This window comes from Chenopodium quinoa, unplaced genomic scaffold (assembly GCF_001683475.1).
Source record: "Chenopodium quinoa cultivar QQ74 unplaced genomic scaffold, ASM168347v1, whole genome shotgun sequence".
NCBI classification, from domain to species: domain Eukaryota; kingdom Viridiplantae; phylum Streptophyta; class Magnoliopsida; order Caryophyllales; family Amaranthaceae; genus Chenopodium; species Chenopodium quinoa.
The window spans coordinates 442,570-460,710 of record NW_018745470.1 but is presented as its reverse complement, the minus strand read 5'-3'; the positions used below and the strand labels follow the sequence as shown (position 1 = coordinate 460,710).

Sequence of the window (18,141 nt, the reverse complement as noted above, 5' to 3'; positions counted from 1 at the left end):
AAAAGTTTTAGTAGGGCTCACACCACCTTTTTCACTCATCCTATCTCTCTCCTCATTTCTCTCTCTTCCTTGTACTTTTATGTTATTTTAATAGTTGTGAGACACTTCCATTTGTCTCACAACCCTTGATTTATACTTCTTCCTATTGTCATCCCTATACACTAGTTTAAGGAAACAATAAATATACAAAATAATAAAATCAACACCCATTTTAGTGTTAAAATCCATATGGGTCAGCCACTTAGCCCACTTTAAGTATTGAGGTATAGGTAGACCAATTAATTTTCAATCCAACAAAATTTTTGACCCGTAACTCGATATAACCTGAACCTGTTTAACCCGTAAAGTTGTGGGTCAAACCCGACCTGAACCCAAACCTGAACCAACGACTCGATTTTATGGGTGTATTCTTTTTAATAAATACATTTATTTGAAAATTAATGTTAGTTTATTGATTAAGTTTGATTGTTTGTCTACTATCAAACATTCATTTTATCTTTTTCTCATTTATCAATCTTATACAACTCTTGTGCAAATCCACACAAATCACCTCCGTCATCAATTATCGACCTACATTAATTGTATCTGTATAACCCACATTACTGTCATACCCCCAATCGATAGGTATACTAATATTATATCAAGAGATATAATACTCCACATATATAACTATGTTGGTATCTTCCTTAAATATCGGGATGTTTAAAGTTTTATTTTTCAGTTTGTTATCATTTTTTATTAGTAAGAATTGATGAGCTTTAGTGAAATGGTGACGGTTTAAATTATGTAGTATGTAATGGCGAAAAATAATAAGGTGAAAATGTTCGATTAAAAGATTGAAAAAAATTAGCAAAGTAAGCTTGAAAAATCAGATTTTTTTTTTTTAAAAAACAAAAAATAAAAATAAATTCAGTGGTCCACATACATCGGTGTACGTTAGGCCCAATAAGCCACCTGCACTTTCTCCCCAACTTGCATTGGAAAATGGATGCTTTCTCATCTTTGCTAATAAGCATCCTTCGCAATTTTCAAATGATTATAAATCGAATGAGTCGCGGTTTGGCGAGTGGTGGGGCGGGGATGGGGAAAAAACCATACCCTCCATGGGTGATGGGGCGAGGTGGATTTTAGGTTGTACCTGCCCCATCCCTGCTCCTCCCCTCCCGCCCCATCCCCATCCCATACTCATATATATATATATATATTGTATACTTTAATACTATATCATAAAAATTAATACTATATTTAAATTGTATACTTCTACAACAACAAGGCAACAACCATATCCAGTTCTTATGGATAGTTAAGGAGCCTGTTCCAAAATTGTGTTGTGTGGAAAGTAGGGCTCGCAAAAGCTGACCCAACTCGACAACCCGACCCGAACCCAACTCGAAATAAATGGGTTTTGAGTGAGATTTTCAACCCGTTTATGTAATTGGGTCAACCCAAACCCGACCTGAAGTTAAACAGGTCGGGTCCAGGTTGGAAATTCCCACCCGAAACCAACCCGCCTAACCCCGTTTAATTAATTGGGTTGGTTTCAGGTCGGGTCAACCTAAACCCAACCCGAACTTAGTTCTGATTTATTTTAAATATGGGCCAAGCCCAAACTATCTAAGCCTAAAAGCTAAAACCCTAAAAGGCTAAAACACTTCTCACGCCGTTTTGCCTCTCATTTGCCTTCTCTTATTTTTCTCTCTCATTCTTTTTCTCTCTCCTCTCTCTACTCTTTCTTGTTTTCAATTCTTTTCCATTAAAATTCTGATTTAAACTCGTTAATCTTAAGGTGACTTACTCGCAAATTTCATTATCTTTACTTAATTTCGTTGTGTTTTAATTTGATTATGTTTTATAATGCTCTATTATATTTTCAATTCAATGCATGCATTTTGTTTTAGCTTGTTTATGAGTTTATGTTTTATCTCTGCATTTTAATCAACTAACAATCGTTAATTATTAGATCGAATTATTAGCCTAATTTTGTTAAATTATTTTATTTGCTGTGTTTTAAGTTTTTTTTTTTTTTTTTTTTCTCTTTTTTTGGCCTTTTAAATTTTAATTTAATGATGTTGGTATTTTAATTCTTCACATTTATTCATGCGTTTGATTTAACTTTTCTTCAGGTTTAAATTTTGTATTTTTGCAAGTTCATTTTCTGCAATTTAATTTTTAACGAGGTTTGTTTCTGCTTTGTTAATTTCTTATGCATTCGAATTTGTTTTCACTTGCAGAAAAATAAGAATCCGAAAATCAACCATGGAAGAAGAAAGAAGGAATTAATGATAAAGACTGCAGTTTTTTGGCAAAATGGAGAAGCTTAGATGTAAATTATGTTGCACAAATGTACTTCATATATGAATTGTAATTATATAATGTTTACAGGATGTATTCAAATATTGTGAGTGTTAATTTGGATTAGTTTAACATCAATTTCCTTTGTATTTTTATACATATAAAAAACTTAATAAATTGTTTAAATAAAACTTTAAAAAATCAGGTTAAATAGGTTGGGTTCAGGTCAACCAGCTTATAAACAGGTCGGGTTCGAAAATCTGACCTGTTTATGTAAACAGGTCGGGTTCAGGTTTGGGGTTCTGACCCGTTTATATAAACAGGTCGACCTGAACCCGACCCGACCTATTTGCCACCCCTAAAAGTGGGAAGATACCAGGTACATGTAGCTCATGATCTAGCGAATAGGTGCAGATTGAATTTTACGTCGTTTACCATTATGTAACTTTCTTTTAGTCTCCTGATATCAAAAAAAAAATAAACGACAGCAATTATGAAGTTTGGCACTTTGGTAGTGTCAATGGCTGGGTTTGTTGCCGACGCTGTGGTTGATTTTTCTCTTCGCTGCAGCAACTGGTGCATTGCTTGATGTCATATTCTTACGAGCTCTCACATCCATATTAAATCCTTCTTGGTTAATTCTAAGGGGCCTGGTCAAACTGCAAATTATATTACTAGTTTTACTACATCTATATTTAAATAATGAATTAGGTAAACAACATACTACCTCCGTTGCAAATAATATGTAAAGGTAGTTATTTAATAAGCTTTCTTGTTATGATGATGAAAAAGGTGAACTATCTTAGTACCATATATCAATAATGATTACGTAAACAATATAATTTAATAGGAGAAATTTTGCATTAAACCACCTTTTATAACCATATTTTTAGAGGAAACCACCTTATAAATTTTTTTTCGCAAAAACACACCTTAATCTAAATTTTTTTTGCAAGATCACACCTTTGGCCGGAAAACAGACTTTGACCTTGTATTCCGGGGTTGACCCACCACATGTCTCGCACGTGACACCCTAAAAGGACGCACTAACCAATTTTCCGGCGGCCAACCACTTTCCATAGCCAACCAAAAACCCAGCCAACTAATTTCCCCCACCCGCTGCCAGACCCTGCTAGCTAAAGGCGCCGGCAACCACCTCCCTACCCCTGCGCCGGCGATCCTGCTCCCTTCCCTTTCCCCCAACCCACGAATTCTCTCTCCTCCCCTTCCACCTAACCACCATCACTTTCTTCACCCTAACCACCCGAACCCGAGATCCACCACCACCTACTTTCCTAAAGCGCTGCCCATGAATTCTCTCTCCTCCTTTTCCACCTAAAGCAGCGCCGCTCGATTTATTAACCTAAACCCACACTCCGCCATTCGTCAACCGCCATGAATGTTGCGCTTCACGAAGGTATGGGAATGGGTTGGGCTTGAGGGTTGGGTTTAAGGACGGGAATGGGAAAGGGAGGGGATGCGGTCGCCGGCGACGAAGGAGGGAGGTGGTTGCCGGCCACTGGAAGGGGGAGGGGGCTGGGGCAGAGGAAAAAAGGAGGGTTAGTGGTTTTAGGGGGTCATGTGCAAAGCACGTGGTCAGGTCAACCCCGGAAAACAAGGTCAAACTCTATTTTCCGGGAAAAGGTGTGGCCTTACAAAAAAAATATAGATTAAGGTGTGTTTTTGCGAAAAAAATTTATAAGGTGGTTTCCTGCAAAAAAGTGGTTATAAAAGGTGGTTTAATGCAAAATTTCCTTTAATAGGCTTTCTTGTGTATGATGAATAAGGTGAACTACCATAGTACCATATAACAATTGTGGAGTGAGGGATAACTCAATTAGCTTTCATCCCGGTTTCAGGAATCATGTGATTAATTCTCGTCACCCGTCCTTGTGGCTCTTTAAATACCAAAAATAAATCTATCAACATTGTGGTGTACGTACTAAAGCAGTAAAGCTTGATGTTTGCAAGATTTGGTTTCCATTAGTTTATATGAATGACTATTCTTAGATTATTGTTAATTTTCTTTTTAAATTTGTCTCCATTGAGTTTACCAATCTATATTTTAGGATTATAAAAAGTTTGTTCATCCCCTTATGAGCAATACTCACACATGCAAGGCACACGTGTGGGGGTAATTCAGGGTGCAAGTCATGCTAAAAAAATTTCTGGAAACCTCACAAAATTATTCATTATTTCTATAGTAGGAAAACCACCTTTAAAAAAAATTTTAAAATAAAAATAAAAACTTGTAAGAACACACCTTAATATAATTTGTTTTTTTGCGAGACACCACCTCCTTATCGCCAGATTCTAGAAATTGACCTTGTATTTCAGCGTTTTCTTGGTCCCATACAACCCTCTATCGTTTGCAATTGATGTGTAGATACCAGACAGTAGTGAAGCAAACGCACTGCACACTTCAAAAGCCGAAAATTGTTTCTGGAGTATGTTGGCAGTTCCTGCAGCTAGATGGTTTGTTGTAGCAAATGAACAGACCTTGCTCCTTTTTACTGGGTGGTCTCTTAGTAGGAAATGAGCAAATAACTTCATGCAGAAGATCAGGCATATAACAGTGTGTCTGACCCCCCCAGTCTCTTAGCAAGAAATGAGCAAATAACAGTGTTTCCAACTCTGGAACCTAATTGCTTCATCTCCTGAATTTGACCCAAATCAACTGACCTGAACAGAACCCTATCCGGATGACCCAATTGTCACCTCTACAATTACCCCCTAGCATAAAAGCTGTTTCAGACCATCATTGTATCCTGTCCGACTGAAGCCCATAGTGTTCGATATCCCAATTTGCTTTATCAGTTGGTATGAACCCAAATTTCATTTATAGAATCCCACTTTCCAGCAGCAGCAAATGAGTCTAATAGGGAAACGTGTGAGCCAATTTTTCAATCGAGACACAATTTAAAATATTCATAAACCACTAGACTTCCCATACTTTGCAAAGCAGTTTGCATGAACTGAGCAAACCAGCCCAGACACTTAAAAGTTGAAATAGTTTTTTTCTGGTATTCTCATAATAAACTTCCCACATGAGCGCTATGTTTCCAAAGTGGCACAAAAGATTAGCCATACAAACATAGTGCTTCACCTGAAGCTTCAATGTATAGTCCCTCTCCATGACTTCAAATATCTCCCAACCTTCGTCTACCAACCCAGCATATCTGTACACTAAGATAACAAACAAGAAAAATCTACTAGGATCAACAAAAATCAAATAAAAAACTAACATATAAAGCATAAAAAAGTCTTTTCAGGTCCATTGATTAAAATAGTAGCACGAGAGCATAAATGAACTAATGAAAGAACCCTTTCAAGTTTAGGGGATTATTTAGCAGTCATTCAATTGGACAATAATACAACTATTAATAAAAGTACTTAATTTAGTCATTTATCACTTTGTCTAGTTATCTACCTTTTGCACTCACTTGTGCAGTTCTTACATTGCAATGGAGAAAACCAATCTACACAATTGATTTATTAAGATTATCATTTGGAAGAAAATAAATAGTGTAGAGACCAGAACTTACCCATTCTTCTTTCCAACAGCATACATCAATAGGTGATGCTTTTTCTGGAGTGTGTGCAAGCCCTTCAACTGGAAGCTTTGTTGTAGCAAATGCATATATCTGTGCAGACTGTGCTTTTCAAAAGTAATTCTGATGCAGATAAATCCCAAAGGTGATTATCTGAATAATCATGCAAATGCAAGTGAGCTGATTGTTGCCAGCTTAAAAACCATTAGGCTATTCATATGATGTCAATATCCATTTCACCTTCACCTTAGACCAACATGAAACCGTTTCAGACCATCATCTGCTCCTGTCCAACTCAAGCCTGTATCTTTTAATACTCCTCTCTGCTTCATCAGTTCCCTAACTTTATTTGCAGAGTCCCACTTTCCCGCAGCAGCCAGTGAGTCAGATAAGGCAATATATGAACCTGGCCTTCCATAAGCACCCAAATTAAAAAGTTCATCTGCTGCTATACTTGCCATCTCTAGTTTGTCATGCAATTTACATGAGCTGAGCAAAGCAGCCCAAACATCTGAATTAGGTTTTTCGGGCATTCTCATCACAAATTCCCATGCCTGCTCTACATTCCCAGAGCGCCCTAAAAGGTCCACCATGCAAGCATAGTGTTCCATCCGAGGCTTTAATGAATAGTCCCTCTCCATGCTTTCAAAGATCTCCCAACCTTTGTCTACAAACCCAGCATATGTGCATGCCGAGATAGCACACAAGAATGTAACATAATTGGGTTTTATTTGATTCTTTGCTTGCAATTTGCTGAACATTTCAATCACTTCATAGGGTTTCCCATTTTTTCCATACCCATCAATCATGGATGTCCACGAAAATATATTCTTTTCAGGCATGGAATCGAATACTTGACGAGCATCATCAGTTCTTCCACATTTTGAATACATATCTATTAGAGCACTCCCAATTTTCACGTCAATAAAATACTTAGTTTTCACCAGGTGACTCTGTACTTGTTGACCAATTTCAACTGATGCCAACAGAGAGCATGCTCCAATAAGACTCGCGAAAGTGGAAATTGTAGGTAAATAACCTTGTCTCAACATATCAATGAAAATTTGAACCGATTTCTTTGCTGTATCAGTTGACTTACTATAACCTTCAATCATAGCATTAAATACCACAACATCTTTGTCAACTATCTCTTGAAACAGCGACTCAGCATCCTCCATGTTACCACTTCTTAAGTAGCCAGATATCAATGAAGTAGAATAAATGGCATTCTTCACTGACATTGAGTTAAACACACACCTAGCATAACCAAGCCTTTCAGATTTGACATACATATCTATTAAGGTAGCAAGAAGAACAACATCCACTACATCATCATATTTTAGAATCCGAGCATGCACTTGTCTTCCTATGTCACAGATAAAAAATAAGGGAACAGGTACAGAAGCCCACGCTTTTAGTATCAATGAATGTGTAAAGCTGTCAGGCTTTTCATCAGAATTGCACATCTGACGAACCAAATCAAAAGTTTCCAGAACTTTGCCATGCTTCACATAAGCATTAAGCAAATAATTATAAGCAGAGAGTGATGGATCAGGCATTTCTTCAAGCAACTGCCTCGCATAATTCATAAAGCCAGATTTCAAATGAAGGATGAGTAGTTTGATAGAAATGTTCTTATTTAGTTGATAACCAGCTTTAAGAATATGGCTATGAATCTTTAAGCCATGTGAAGGTGAATCTGAATTAATGAACTGTTGAATAGTGGTTGACAGCGAAACCGAAGTTGAATTTGAAATACAGGCAGCTGTTGGTGAGTGGAATTTCGGCACATGCAAAGCTGAGAAGCATAGAGATCTAATTTGGGTTACTTTGACATTTCTCATCTTACACCATAACCCTGGCTCACTATGACCTGATAAGTCAGCAAAATTACAGTAAGAATCAAAAAACAAAAAGAAACCTTTAACAGTACACCAGGCAATAAACTACATGCTTTCAGCTAGATTTTATTTTCAAATGTGACATCAATAGAATGTATTTCAATTCAGAAATTAGATGACTTTGTCGACAGAACCACGAACATCATGATTGATAATTTCCGAGTATACAAGTAATAAAACCACCAAGGCATCAATAGGATGTTTTCTCAGTTAAGCATACCAATCAAAAGTAGATAAACAAATAATATATAAACAGATAATCTTTTCTCTTCGCCAAAGAGTATCCAAGAAGGTTATTAACAACAATCATACGGAAATTTAGTTCAATTACAGGTAGCAACCACAAATCAACACGAGCAACAAATTATCTCAAGGTCTTTGAAACGGCTTCCAACTAAAGTGGATAAAAGGGTTGAAGTGTATACAACCTTGTCCTGCTGACAATGGTAAGGTTTGCATAAGACCTTGGACCCCAATGCAACACCTACCAGATACTTTACAGAAAATAAGTGCAGATGTTTGATAACGATGACAAGTCATTCTGAATTGGTCCATTATAATCCAAAACCAAATAATAATGAATTTTCCAACCCCAATTATAAATGAAGTATTGTTGGTTTATGAACAATTGTAGTTTGATAACTATAAGAACCACTATATAACAACAGTGTCAGCTTGATATAACCCCTAGCTAATGATGATGAACTGTGATTTTGAGATCCTTAGAGAAACAGAAAAGTCATCCACCAAACTTAAGAATAGGTGGCCTCCATAGACCTAATGACTCAGATTGACATTTTCAGACTCGATGCAAGAGAAATATTTAAAATTCTTGATGCAGAGGCTGGATATTATCTTAAAAGTATTCCCCCAACAGAGGTGTATAAATTGAGCACCCAACTAAAATGGGATTAGCCCTACAGAAGAAGAGTGTTCCTCTTGTGGTAGAGCATTATAAAAGCCAAGTATTTTGTGTAGCAAAGCATGCAAACTCAACATTTTGGCAGGCTATGGTGATTATGCCTTCCCAATATCTTTCTTCACTAGGTTCAATTAGGGATAAGTCCCTGTTCTCTAAACACACCAATAGCATGCCACTAAAGACCAATCTGACTATTGTAAAATACATCAGCACATAATGACACAACCCAAAAGTTAACCAGCAAAGACTTCTGAGAACATTCAAAAACTTCTTCAATGGAATAAACATTGATAGCACATTCTGCATATAATGGTAGAAGTTAGAAAATCTACAACATATAGGAAGACATAGGAGCTAAGAAAATCTCAAGCCTACCTACATAGTAAGCAACAAATCTAACTTTAACTATAAAGCAAAGAACAACAATATACTCACTCAAGTACTCTATTACTTGAGTTACGTGAAGCAAAAAAACAAAATATACTAGTCCACGTGTTACGTCTAAGGTAAAACAAGTCAACTTTTGATCCTTTATTTCTTATATTATGGGTATTTTTACACAACTATTTTGCATTTAAGAACTTTTGCTCATGTTTTTCATAGGTTGACTTTGGAATATTTTTTCGTAACTGTTGCAGCCTGAATCATGTTCTTATGCCAAGCCCATCATCCTAAGAATTAGCAATCAACACACCTTGAAAAACTCCAATACGATAAACAGCCGCATTAACTACGAAGTATTAATCAGAGAAACAAAAACGAACTAAAGAAAAGTAAGCTACGAATAGGACACCATATACTCATACGATTATGCAAAAACAAGAAACAAAAGCGCAATGGTTAATCTTTCAAGTTTGTAAAATGGACCAAGGCCGCATCCATCAAGAAACAGAATCAGACCCCTTATAAGCCTAAGTGATATTTCATCCTAAAACCGATTGGCTGTGGGAATGGATTGACTAATCGCGCTAAGAAGTTGGTAATCTCCCATCTTCTCCAATGTCGGCAAACTCACAGTACAACGAATCGAACAAAATGTGGACAAATTGTTATGAGGAAGCAAAACAACACTCCTCAAAATTCAAAATCATTAATCCAGGGCAAGAGGTGCGGCCGCCCTGTACCCAGAAAGTAAAGGCCCAATTTTACAGGTTATTAACAACAATCAGCAACACGTTAGCAATTAAATTTGACTCAATCATCAAATTAGGTTCCAAAAATCACAATTAAAAATTTCTATCCATAAGATCAACCTAAATTGCTAAAAGCGAGATTCTAGCAACAAAATCAATCGTTATAACCTTGCATAACTTCAGTAATTATAACCAACAGTCGAATAGTTCAATAATGAAACTAACAAGAACCCTAAATTGACTATACTGATTTATAAATAAACAATAAACATAGATTGTGAAATAGATATATAATGATTATAAATAAATAAAATCTTACCTCAGAAGCTGCTTCAATGGAGGAGAGAAAGCTCAGAGTACGCGCTTCAATGGAGAAGAGAGTGCAGCTTAAAAGTGATAGCTCCCATTATACAGTACATTATACATTTCTACTCGGTATTTCCTTTTTTTTTTTTTTTTTTTTTTTTTTGAGGAACTACTCTGTATTTCCTGGTATGTTTTTAGTATTTTTTTTTTTTTTTTTGGAAAAAAATTCAATTTCAAAAATAAATCTTTTTACATATATTTATAAGGTAATAATTACATACAAAGTATAATCGAAGATTTAATGTATCTTTCCAAAATAAATATATTGACAACTATAAACACAAGCAAAAAAATATGTTTATTACAACACGATTATATAATTTTTTTTGATTTTTTTTAATTATGTAATAGAAGTTACGAGCTTAAACAATGAAATGTGAATATCAAATCAACAAATGATACTTTTGTTATTTTCTTGAATAATTTATGATTAGAATTTCAATCAATTAGCACTCCATGAAAACTTCAATAATACTTGCTAAAGATGACACATGTCGCTGATTAGTAGTGTGATTTTTTCTTGTCATTTTTGTTGTTTTTTAGAATTCAATTGATATGAATGTATGTAACATACGAAAGTATATAATGTTAATTTTAAATATAGTTATTGAAAATTATCGTGCATGGCACGGGACCTAACCTAGTAAAGTACTAATTGGTTGTTGTCGTAGTAGTGATTAGGACTGCACTGGACTCATGTTCGATATCCCGCAATAACAATTGGGATGGGACTTAAAGTTAGCCACCCATATCCTCGAATCCAAATTAGCCCAAATGTTGAACTGAAAAAAAAAAATACATGAAGTAAGGCAAATCCTTATATACTATTTCCGTTTTTTAGTTGACACATTTTGATTTTATCATTATTTACACACTTCCTTTTGACCTTGTTTTGTAATTTATGTGTAATGAAAAATAGTCACGTGAGATATTGTTAAATTCCTCACGATATGATCAAAATATCAACTTTTTAGAAATTTTATTTCTCGGTAATTAAAGATAGGAATAATTGAAATTAATAATCCTACATTTCACCCATCTTAAAATAGTCCCACTTTGAAGTTAACTTATAATAATCCTAACTTTTAAACCCATATTCTTTTAATGGTCCTTCATCAGTTTTCACTTATAGTAGCAGGTTTCCTAACCTACGTGGCAGTCACCTATCCATGTGGCATTGACTGTTCATTAATTTTTAATATAACCTTGAAGGTCTTATCCATATATTTGCCCAACTAAAACGGTGAAGGGCGTAGAAATTCGTATGGGTCAGGGTTTATTCCCTAATTTTTGACAAGTTCCTAATTTATAATTTAGGGTTCATACTCTAATTAATACATCACCAAGCACAACAATCAATTCAAAATGGACGAAACCCAATCACAATTATATAAGGGTTTAGATATGTTACCTGCAATTAGTACTAAGCAAGTCGAAATTGAGAAAAATCAATCTATTGCAATTCCCAATTCACAATTATTGTTGTTCGTACATTACACCAAGTCCACGAATTTCCTCCTTTTCTTGCAACAATTTAGTTCACAATATTCAACTGAGCATTGAAGAAACCAGAAAATTAAAAAAAAAAAAAAAAATACAGAGGAAGAGTAGGAAGAGTAATCATTAATGGCGCTGGCAAAGGAGTAGCAGTTGGAGAAGATTAAACAAAGTCTTGATTTAGGAGGGAAATTAAGTCAGTAAAGGAATTAAGTCTTGATTACCCGGTTACCGGTCATAAGGTTTGTTAAAAGTTAGCATTATTATAAGTTAACTTAAAAGTGGGACTATTATAAGAAGATGAGTAAAAAGTAGGATTATTAATTTCAACTATTCCTTAAAGAAATGAATGGTTGAATTAGTGCATTGGCAAACGCAACGAAAAATATGTGTCAACTAAAAAAGAAACGGATGAAGTATTATTGATTTTATCCTTAATCCACTTATTTCGTATAATGTATTAGATTTATCATACGTAGTATTAGTTTTCCAATCTTATATTTATTAGAAATTACACATTAATAAGCCATCACACTCATTATAAAATAAGGGCATGTTCTCTTACGTTGAAATTCAGTTTAGTTCAGTTCAGTTCTGCTCAGTTCAGTTCAGTTCAATTCAGTTTAGCTCAATTCAGTTCAGTTCAGTTCAGTTCAGCTCAGCTCCTAATTTCCTTCTCTTATAAAATATTCAGTTCAGTTCAGTTCAACTCAGTTCAGTTCAGTTCAATTTTGTTCAGTTCAGCTCAATTCAGTTCAGTTCAGTTCAGTTCAGCTAAGTTCAGTCAATGAAAACAGGCCCTAAATAACGTCACCTTATTAGGGATTAAATTTACTATAATAATTGTTAAAGTTAACCTACAAAGATCATCTTACAATACAATCAATGTAATGTTGCCTTATATAAGATTTATGGTTAGGAATATAGGAAATATACTATTGTGATATATTTTCCACATACATCTTATAATACGTATTGGGGCTAACTTGGGTTCCGCTCAAGGACCTAAGCTAATGGTTTAGGTAAGTATCTAATGTGTTCTTCTACTGGAGAAGTTATTTTTGGGGGAGAAACTATGCGGTTTTGGGATTTGCGCGCTCCCTGATTAGAACCCATAAGAAGTCCAAATGGTTTGGACTTGAGTCGGTCGAAAAAAGACATACAACCTTGGCAAGAACGCCGTTCAGCATAATTTATGACTCATGCTCCTTTAGGTTCTTTAAATTCCGTGGGTGGTGTGGCTACCGAGATCAATGCAATCAATATGTCTCTCCTAGAAGTTGGTTTGCTACTTCATTCTCATTTTGTTTTAGGATTTTTCCTATTCGTAGGTTGTCATTTGTGGCATGCGGGAAGGGCTCGGAATATAAGAAATTTTTGTTAGCGCTCACAAGGTCTAAACTAGCTCTGATAACATGTAAAATATTTATGAGACACTACCTTGAATTATATTGATGATCTTAACCTATATTTATAGCCTACGAAAGATAAGCTAAAAATTTTACATAAACTTTTTAAATCCTAAACAATATCAGATTACCATAAATCTATCTTAGAATATCATTAACATATATTAATTCTAAGAGAAAAGGGCATAGGAGGAAGCAGAGGTGGCGAAAGATTGGAGAACATGTAGCGAATCTCACAAGGAATTCTCATAGTTTAGAGTGTTTGAAGCCATGCATTTGATAGATAGACTTGGGCGACAGTGAGTTTTACAACGATGTAGTGGATTTTGAACGACGTAAGTGTAATTGTGGGAGAGAGGGTGGCGATTATGACTCCCCAACAAATATTGTCGACCAAGGCTGAATGGAGAAAGTGTGGCGGTGTTTATGAAGGAGGCCTAAGAGAGAAAATAGGTGGCAGTAGTGTGGTGTGGTGGTTGTGAGAGAAAAAGTAGAGGAAGATAAATAGAGAAATGGTGGCTAAGGGCCTGTTCTCTTCCGTTGAAATTCAGTTCAGTTCAGTTCAGTTCAGTTAAATTCAGTTCAGTTCAGTTAAATTCAGTTCAGTTCAGTTAAATTCAGTTCAGTTCAGTTCAATTCAGTTCAGCTCTTAATTAATGTCTAATGATATTGCTAATGATATAAAGTCAAATTTCATTCTTTTAACCTCTTATTACAACGACGACGACAATAACAACAACAACAATAATAATAATAATAATACTAATAATAATAATCAATAAATAATAATAATAATCATAATAATCAATAAATAATAATAATAATAATTAATATCAATAATTAATAATAACAATAATCCGTAGTTAAAAATCACTAATTAATAAGTTCAGTTCAGTTCAGCTGAGTTCAGTCAATCGGAACAGGCCCTAAGAGAGAGGAGAGAAAAAAAAAAAAGGTGGTGTTGGTGGTGGATATGGGGTCTCGGAATTGAATTAAGAGAGAATATGTGGGTTAGGGGTTTGGGATGAATTAAGTTAGGTTACTTTGATTTACTATACTAATTGAATCTAAGTAAGGGTATGTTAGTAATATTAAATTTATAAAAGTGAAAATAAGGTTAAACAAATAGCTCGTACATAATACATATATATACATACATACATATATATATACATATACACATGTTGGATGTCCCTATGCTATTACACTTTTTAATTTTCTTTTTTTCAACCCAATGCCATGCCACAGGTCTTTTTACATTACACTGTTCTCCATCTCCTCAAAGTAAAAAAATATTGTAAATTCTTACTAATTTATCACTAAATAGAATTTGAAATTAATTAATGCATTGCCGGCAAAACCATACATATTAGATAATTAAATACACTACATGCACCTAAGTATCTTGCCCTGCATGTACATTGTACGGGTCAAAAGCCTAATTATCCTTAATAAGAAAACATCAACAATGGTACGGTGGTTATAAAGGAAAGTAAATAAGGACAAGACACTTTCATAAAAAAATCAATATATACATATATACTGGAGTAATCCTTATAATTATCCCCTAAATACACGTGCCATCACCTAATTACAAAAATTTATGCCAAAAAAAATTGTTACCCTTTTTATTTTGGTTTATTTTTATTTTTTTTATTTATTGAAAGAAGTTTGTTACTATCCCTCCGTCCCTAATTTTTTGTCCCATTGCTAATATTTAGTTCAAACTTTTTTAAAAAAACTTTTAAAACTTTGACCATTAATTGTCATTGATCTATAATAATTAATGTAGTCATGTGTAACCTTATTGCGTTCATCTCATTGTGTATTTTATTTATATCAATTTTTTAAAAAATTTCGTGAATGGAATAAGAGATATATGCATTATTGTAATATAAGGTGTGTCTTGGAGACCGTGAAAAGTCAAATGCGGCAAAAATAAAGGGACAAATGGAGTGTATCTCATGGAAAAGTTTTGGCCTTATTATATTTAGGGAATGATGCCCAACAATAATTATTTAAATAAATTTTAAAAATATAGTGATAAAGAATAAACAAATTTTTTAAGTAATATTATAAAATACTATTTAGGAATTTTCAAAATAAAATAAAATAAAATACTATTTAGAATATTATCCAAAAAAGTATTTTTTTTTTAAATTTGGAATAAAAAAAACATAACATGAATAGTGAGTACTTTTTAATTAAGAAAAGAATTTGCTTTCATACTTATATTTTATTAATCCTTCCCTCTCATTAGTTGTAGTGTAATTTAAACATTGAAATTAATCTTATGGTATATCACAATGTTTATTGTATTTTTTTAAAAAAATAAATTTTAATGATTCATTTTGTACAATTTCTAATAAACAAATAAAAAATATTATTGTAAAATGTGCGTAGCACGGGTTTTGAACTAGTAACTTAATACTAAAACAGGCATCTGGGGTAACACGTGTCACATTTTAGTGCTGTTTTTTCCTTCCAAAATTTCCCTTTCCTTTTTAGTCAAATTATATATTTAGTCAAAAAAAATAAAATTTATTGACTTGTTATTGTAAAATTGTGCGTAGTATTTGTTTGTTTTTTGTTATTGAAAGAAGTTTGTTACTCTCCCTCTGTCCCTAATTTTTTGCCCTATAATAAATATTTAGTTCAAACTTTAAAAACTTTGACCATTAATTGTCATTGATCTATAATAGTTAAATGTAGTCATGTGTGATCTTATTGCATTCATCTCATTGTGTATTTTATTGATATCAATTTTTTTTTTTTAATTTTTTTACGTGAATAGAATAAGATATATATGCATTGTAAGGTGCGTCTTGGAGACCGTAAAAAGTCAAATGGGGCAAAAATAAAGGGACAGATGGAGTATATCTCATATATAGAAAAGTTTTGGCCTTATTTTTAGGGAATGAAGCCCAAATTGTAATTTTTATTTAATGTTTTATTTATTTATTTATTTTTACTTCTAATGATTCATTTTGTACAATTTCTAATAAACAAATAAAATAATATTATTGTAAAATTGTGCGTAGCACGGGTTTTGAACTCTCAACAATAAATTAAAACAGACATCGGGAGTGACACGTGTCACATATTGGTGCTATTTTTTCCCTCAAAAATTCCCCCTTCCTTTTTAGTCAAAATCTTTATTTTTTTTTGGAATATTTATACAATACCACTATAATAATATTATTCCATATCTTTTGTATTTTCCTTATAATAAATGTATATCTTTTTAGTTGGTAACCTTAATTCTTCCATACACATTTACTTAAAATAAAATATTATTCCAATTATTTTTAATCATCTTTCAGCGGAGTATTAGACCATGTTCATTTCACATTAAAAAAATAATATTAAGTAAAAATAATTTCAGTTCAGTAAATTTAATGTTAATTTAGCAATAATAAGTTCAGTTTAGCAAAAATAATTTAAGTTTAGTAAAAATGATTTTAGTTTAGTAAAAATCAGTAAAATTAAAGAGAAATATAATAGAAATCAGTAGAAATAATTTCAGTTTAGCAAAAATAGTTTCAGTTCAGTAAAATTAATTTCAATCTAGAAAAAATAATTTAAGTTCAACAACAGTAATTTTAGTTCAGTAAAAATATTTTAGTTGAGCAAAAATAAGGTGAAGTGAACGGGGCCTTATAAGATTTTGCCAAAAAAATTTAATAAAATTGATTGTTATTATTAAACTTTAAGGGTAGTGGTTAGAATCGATCTCAAAATCTCCTGAAATCAGGATGAAGCTCTAACCACTTGAGCTATCTCTCATTCTGTACATTCAAATTAATTAGTAGTACAATTTTTACTTTGCCTTTTAATTTAGATTATATATTATTACAATTTTACTTTGCCTTTGAATATAAGGACAATATAATTTCTATATATTTGATGTGTATGTTTTATCAAATAATTTATTTGTTAAATATAATTTTTTTTTTTAAAAAAAATAAGATTAACCTTGCATGGCACGGGGCCTAAGCTTGGACATAGATAAAGACAAGACAATATATAAATTTATAAAAAAAGCCAAAATTATTTTGGAATTGTAAAGGCAGACATGGGATATTTATGCAAGTTAAGTACCTATGTTAAACATTAGTTGTAAATTTGGAATATTTTATATCTTATGAATAATATTCCAAAGTTGCAACTAATATTTAGTGGACATAGTATTAAAATCTCTAGTTGCAAAATTTATTAATTATAAAAGTACAAATAAATATGAGATGAGTGAGTCTTGTTGGTAGTTGAAGCTGTTTTAATTGCACAAATATGTCATTTTTTTATACCTTAAGAAATGCATGATGACAACAAGGATGTTTGTTATTAGTCACAAACGTCATAATCTGTAAATTTTCTTTTGGTCAATTTTACGTGGGCACAAGATTCATTATTTGGCATTTATCTTCAAACTTCTCCTTTTGTGGGAAAATTGTTTGCTTGTTCCTTTCAATTTAAGGAAATTCGACCTACACGTCCACCTAGCTTGCTTAGCTAGTAAAAGGTGTATGTCATACTCAAAATGCTACGAGTAATAAGAAGTTATAAATCTCTTTTTGAATTTAACACTTTAAAGCTAGATCTCATTTTGATTTTAACCCTTTAACAATTAAAGGAAAATTATTATTTATTTAAGGCAATTTTTATGTTTTTTGACAACATATTTGAGGCAATTTACAATAAGTAATTGATTGTAGGATGTAGAAAAACGTATGCCACAAATTGTCCTAATTGTGTGAATGGATATTTTGGTCTTAAATGGGGAAGGACTAAAGATGATTTTTTTTGGGTGAAAAAGGACTAAAGATGATCGTATAATGTACTTATGCTTTGATCACAACACTTCGCAAGTGGGTAAAGAATAATGAATATTGAACAATATTTTTTGACTTTAAGAAAATATACTTAATTGATTCTCAATATCATTAGCTACTTATTATTGGATCTTTAATTCTTATTATTCATTTCTTTAGAGTTTGAGTCAATTAATCAAATGTCTTTGAACAACATATGATATACTTAGTACAAAATGCCTTATAACAACAATTATCA

At 32.9% G+C, this 18,141-nt stretch overlaps 1 protein-coding gene and 1 long non-coding RNA gene across 3 annotated transcripts; one reads left to right on the top strand and one right to left on the bottom strand.

Moving 5' to 3' along the window:
* Positions 1-1,522: 1,522 nt before the first annotated feature.
* LOC110715046 lies at positions 1,523-2,430 on the top strand. The gene is made up of 2 exons (XR_002510198.1): positions 1,523-1,786; positions 2,232-2,430. It is a non-coding gene; the product is annotated as an uncharacterized LOC110715046 (long non-coding RNA).
* Positions 2,431-2,540: 110 nt separating this feature from the next.
* On the bottom strand, positions 2,541-10,323 carry LOC110715045 (pentatricopeptide repeat-containing protein At1g28690, mitochondrial-like). Of its 2 annotated transcripts, none has more exons than XM_021893616.1 (3): positions 10,119-10,323; positions 5,838-7,716; positions 2,541-5,478 (listed from the first exon to the last, which is right to left on the bottom strand). In XM_021893616.1, exon 2 carries the CDS (start codon positions 7,685-7,687, stop codon positions 6,086-6,088), a length of 1,602 nt encoding a protein of 533 aa, XP_021749308.1. In that variant the 5' UTR covers positions 7,688-7,716; positions 10,119-10,323; the 3' UTR covers positions 2,541-5,478; positions 5,838-6,085. The 2 variants fall into 2 exon arrangements, with proteins under 2 accessions (XP_021749308.1, XP_021749309.1); XM_021893617.1 differs by having other exon boundaries at positions 2,541-5,471.
* Positions 10,324-18,141: the final 7,818 nt, after the last annotated feature.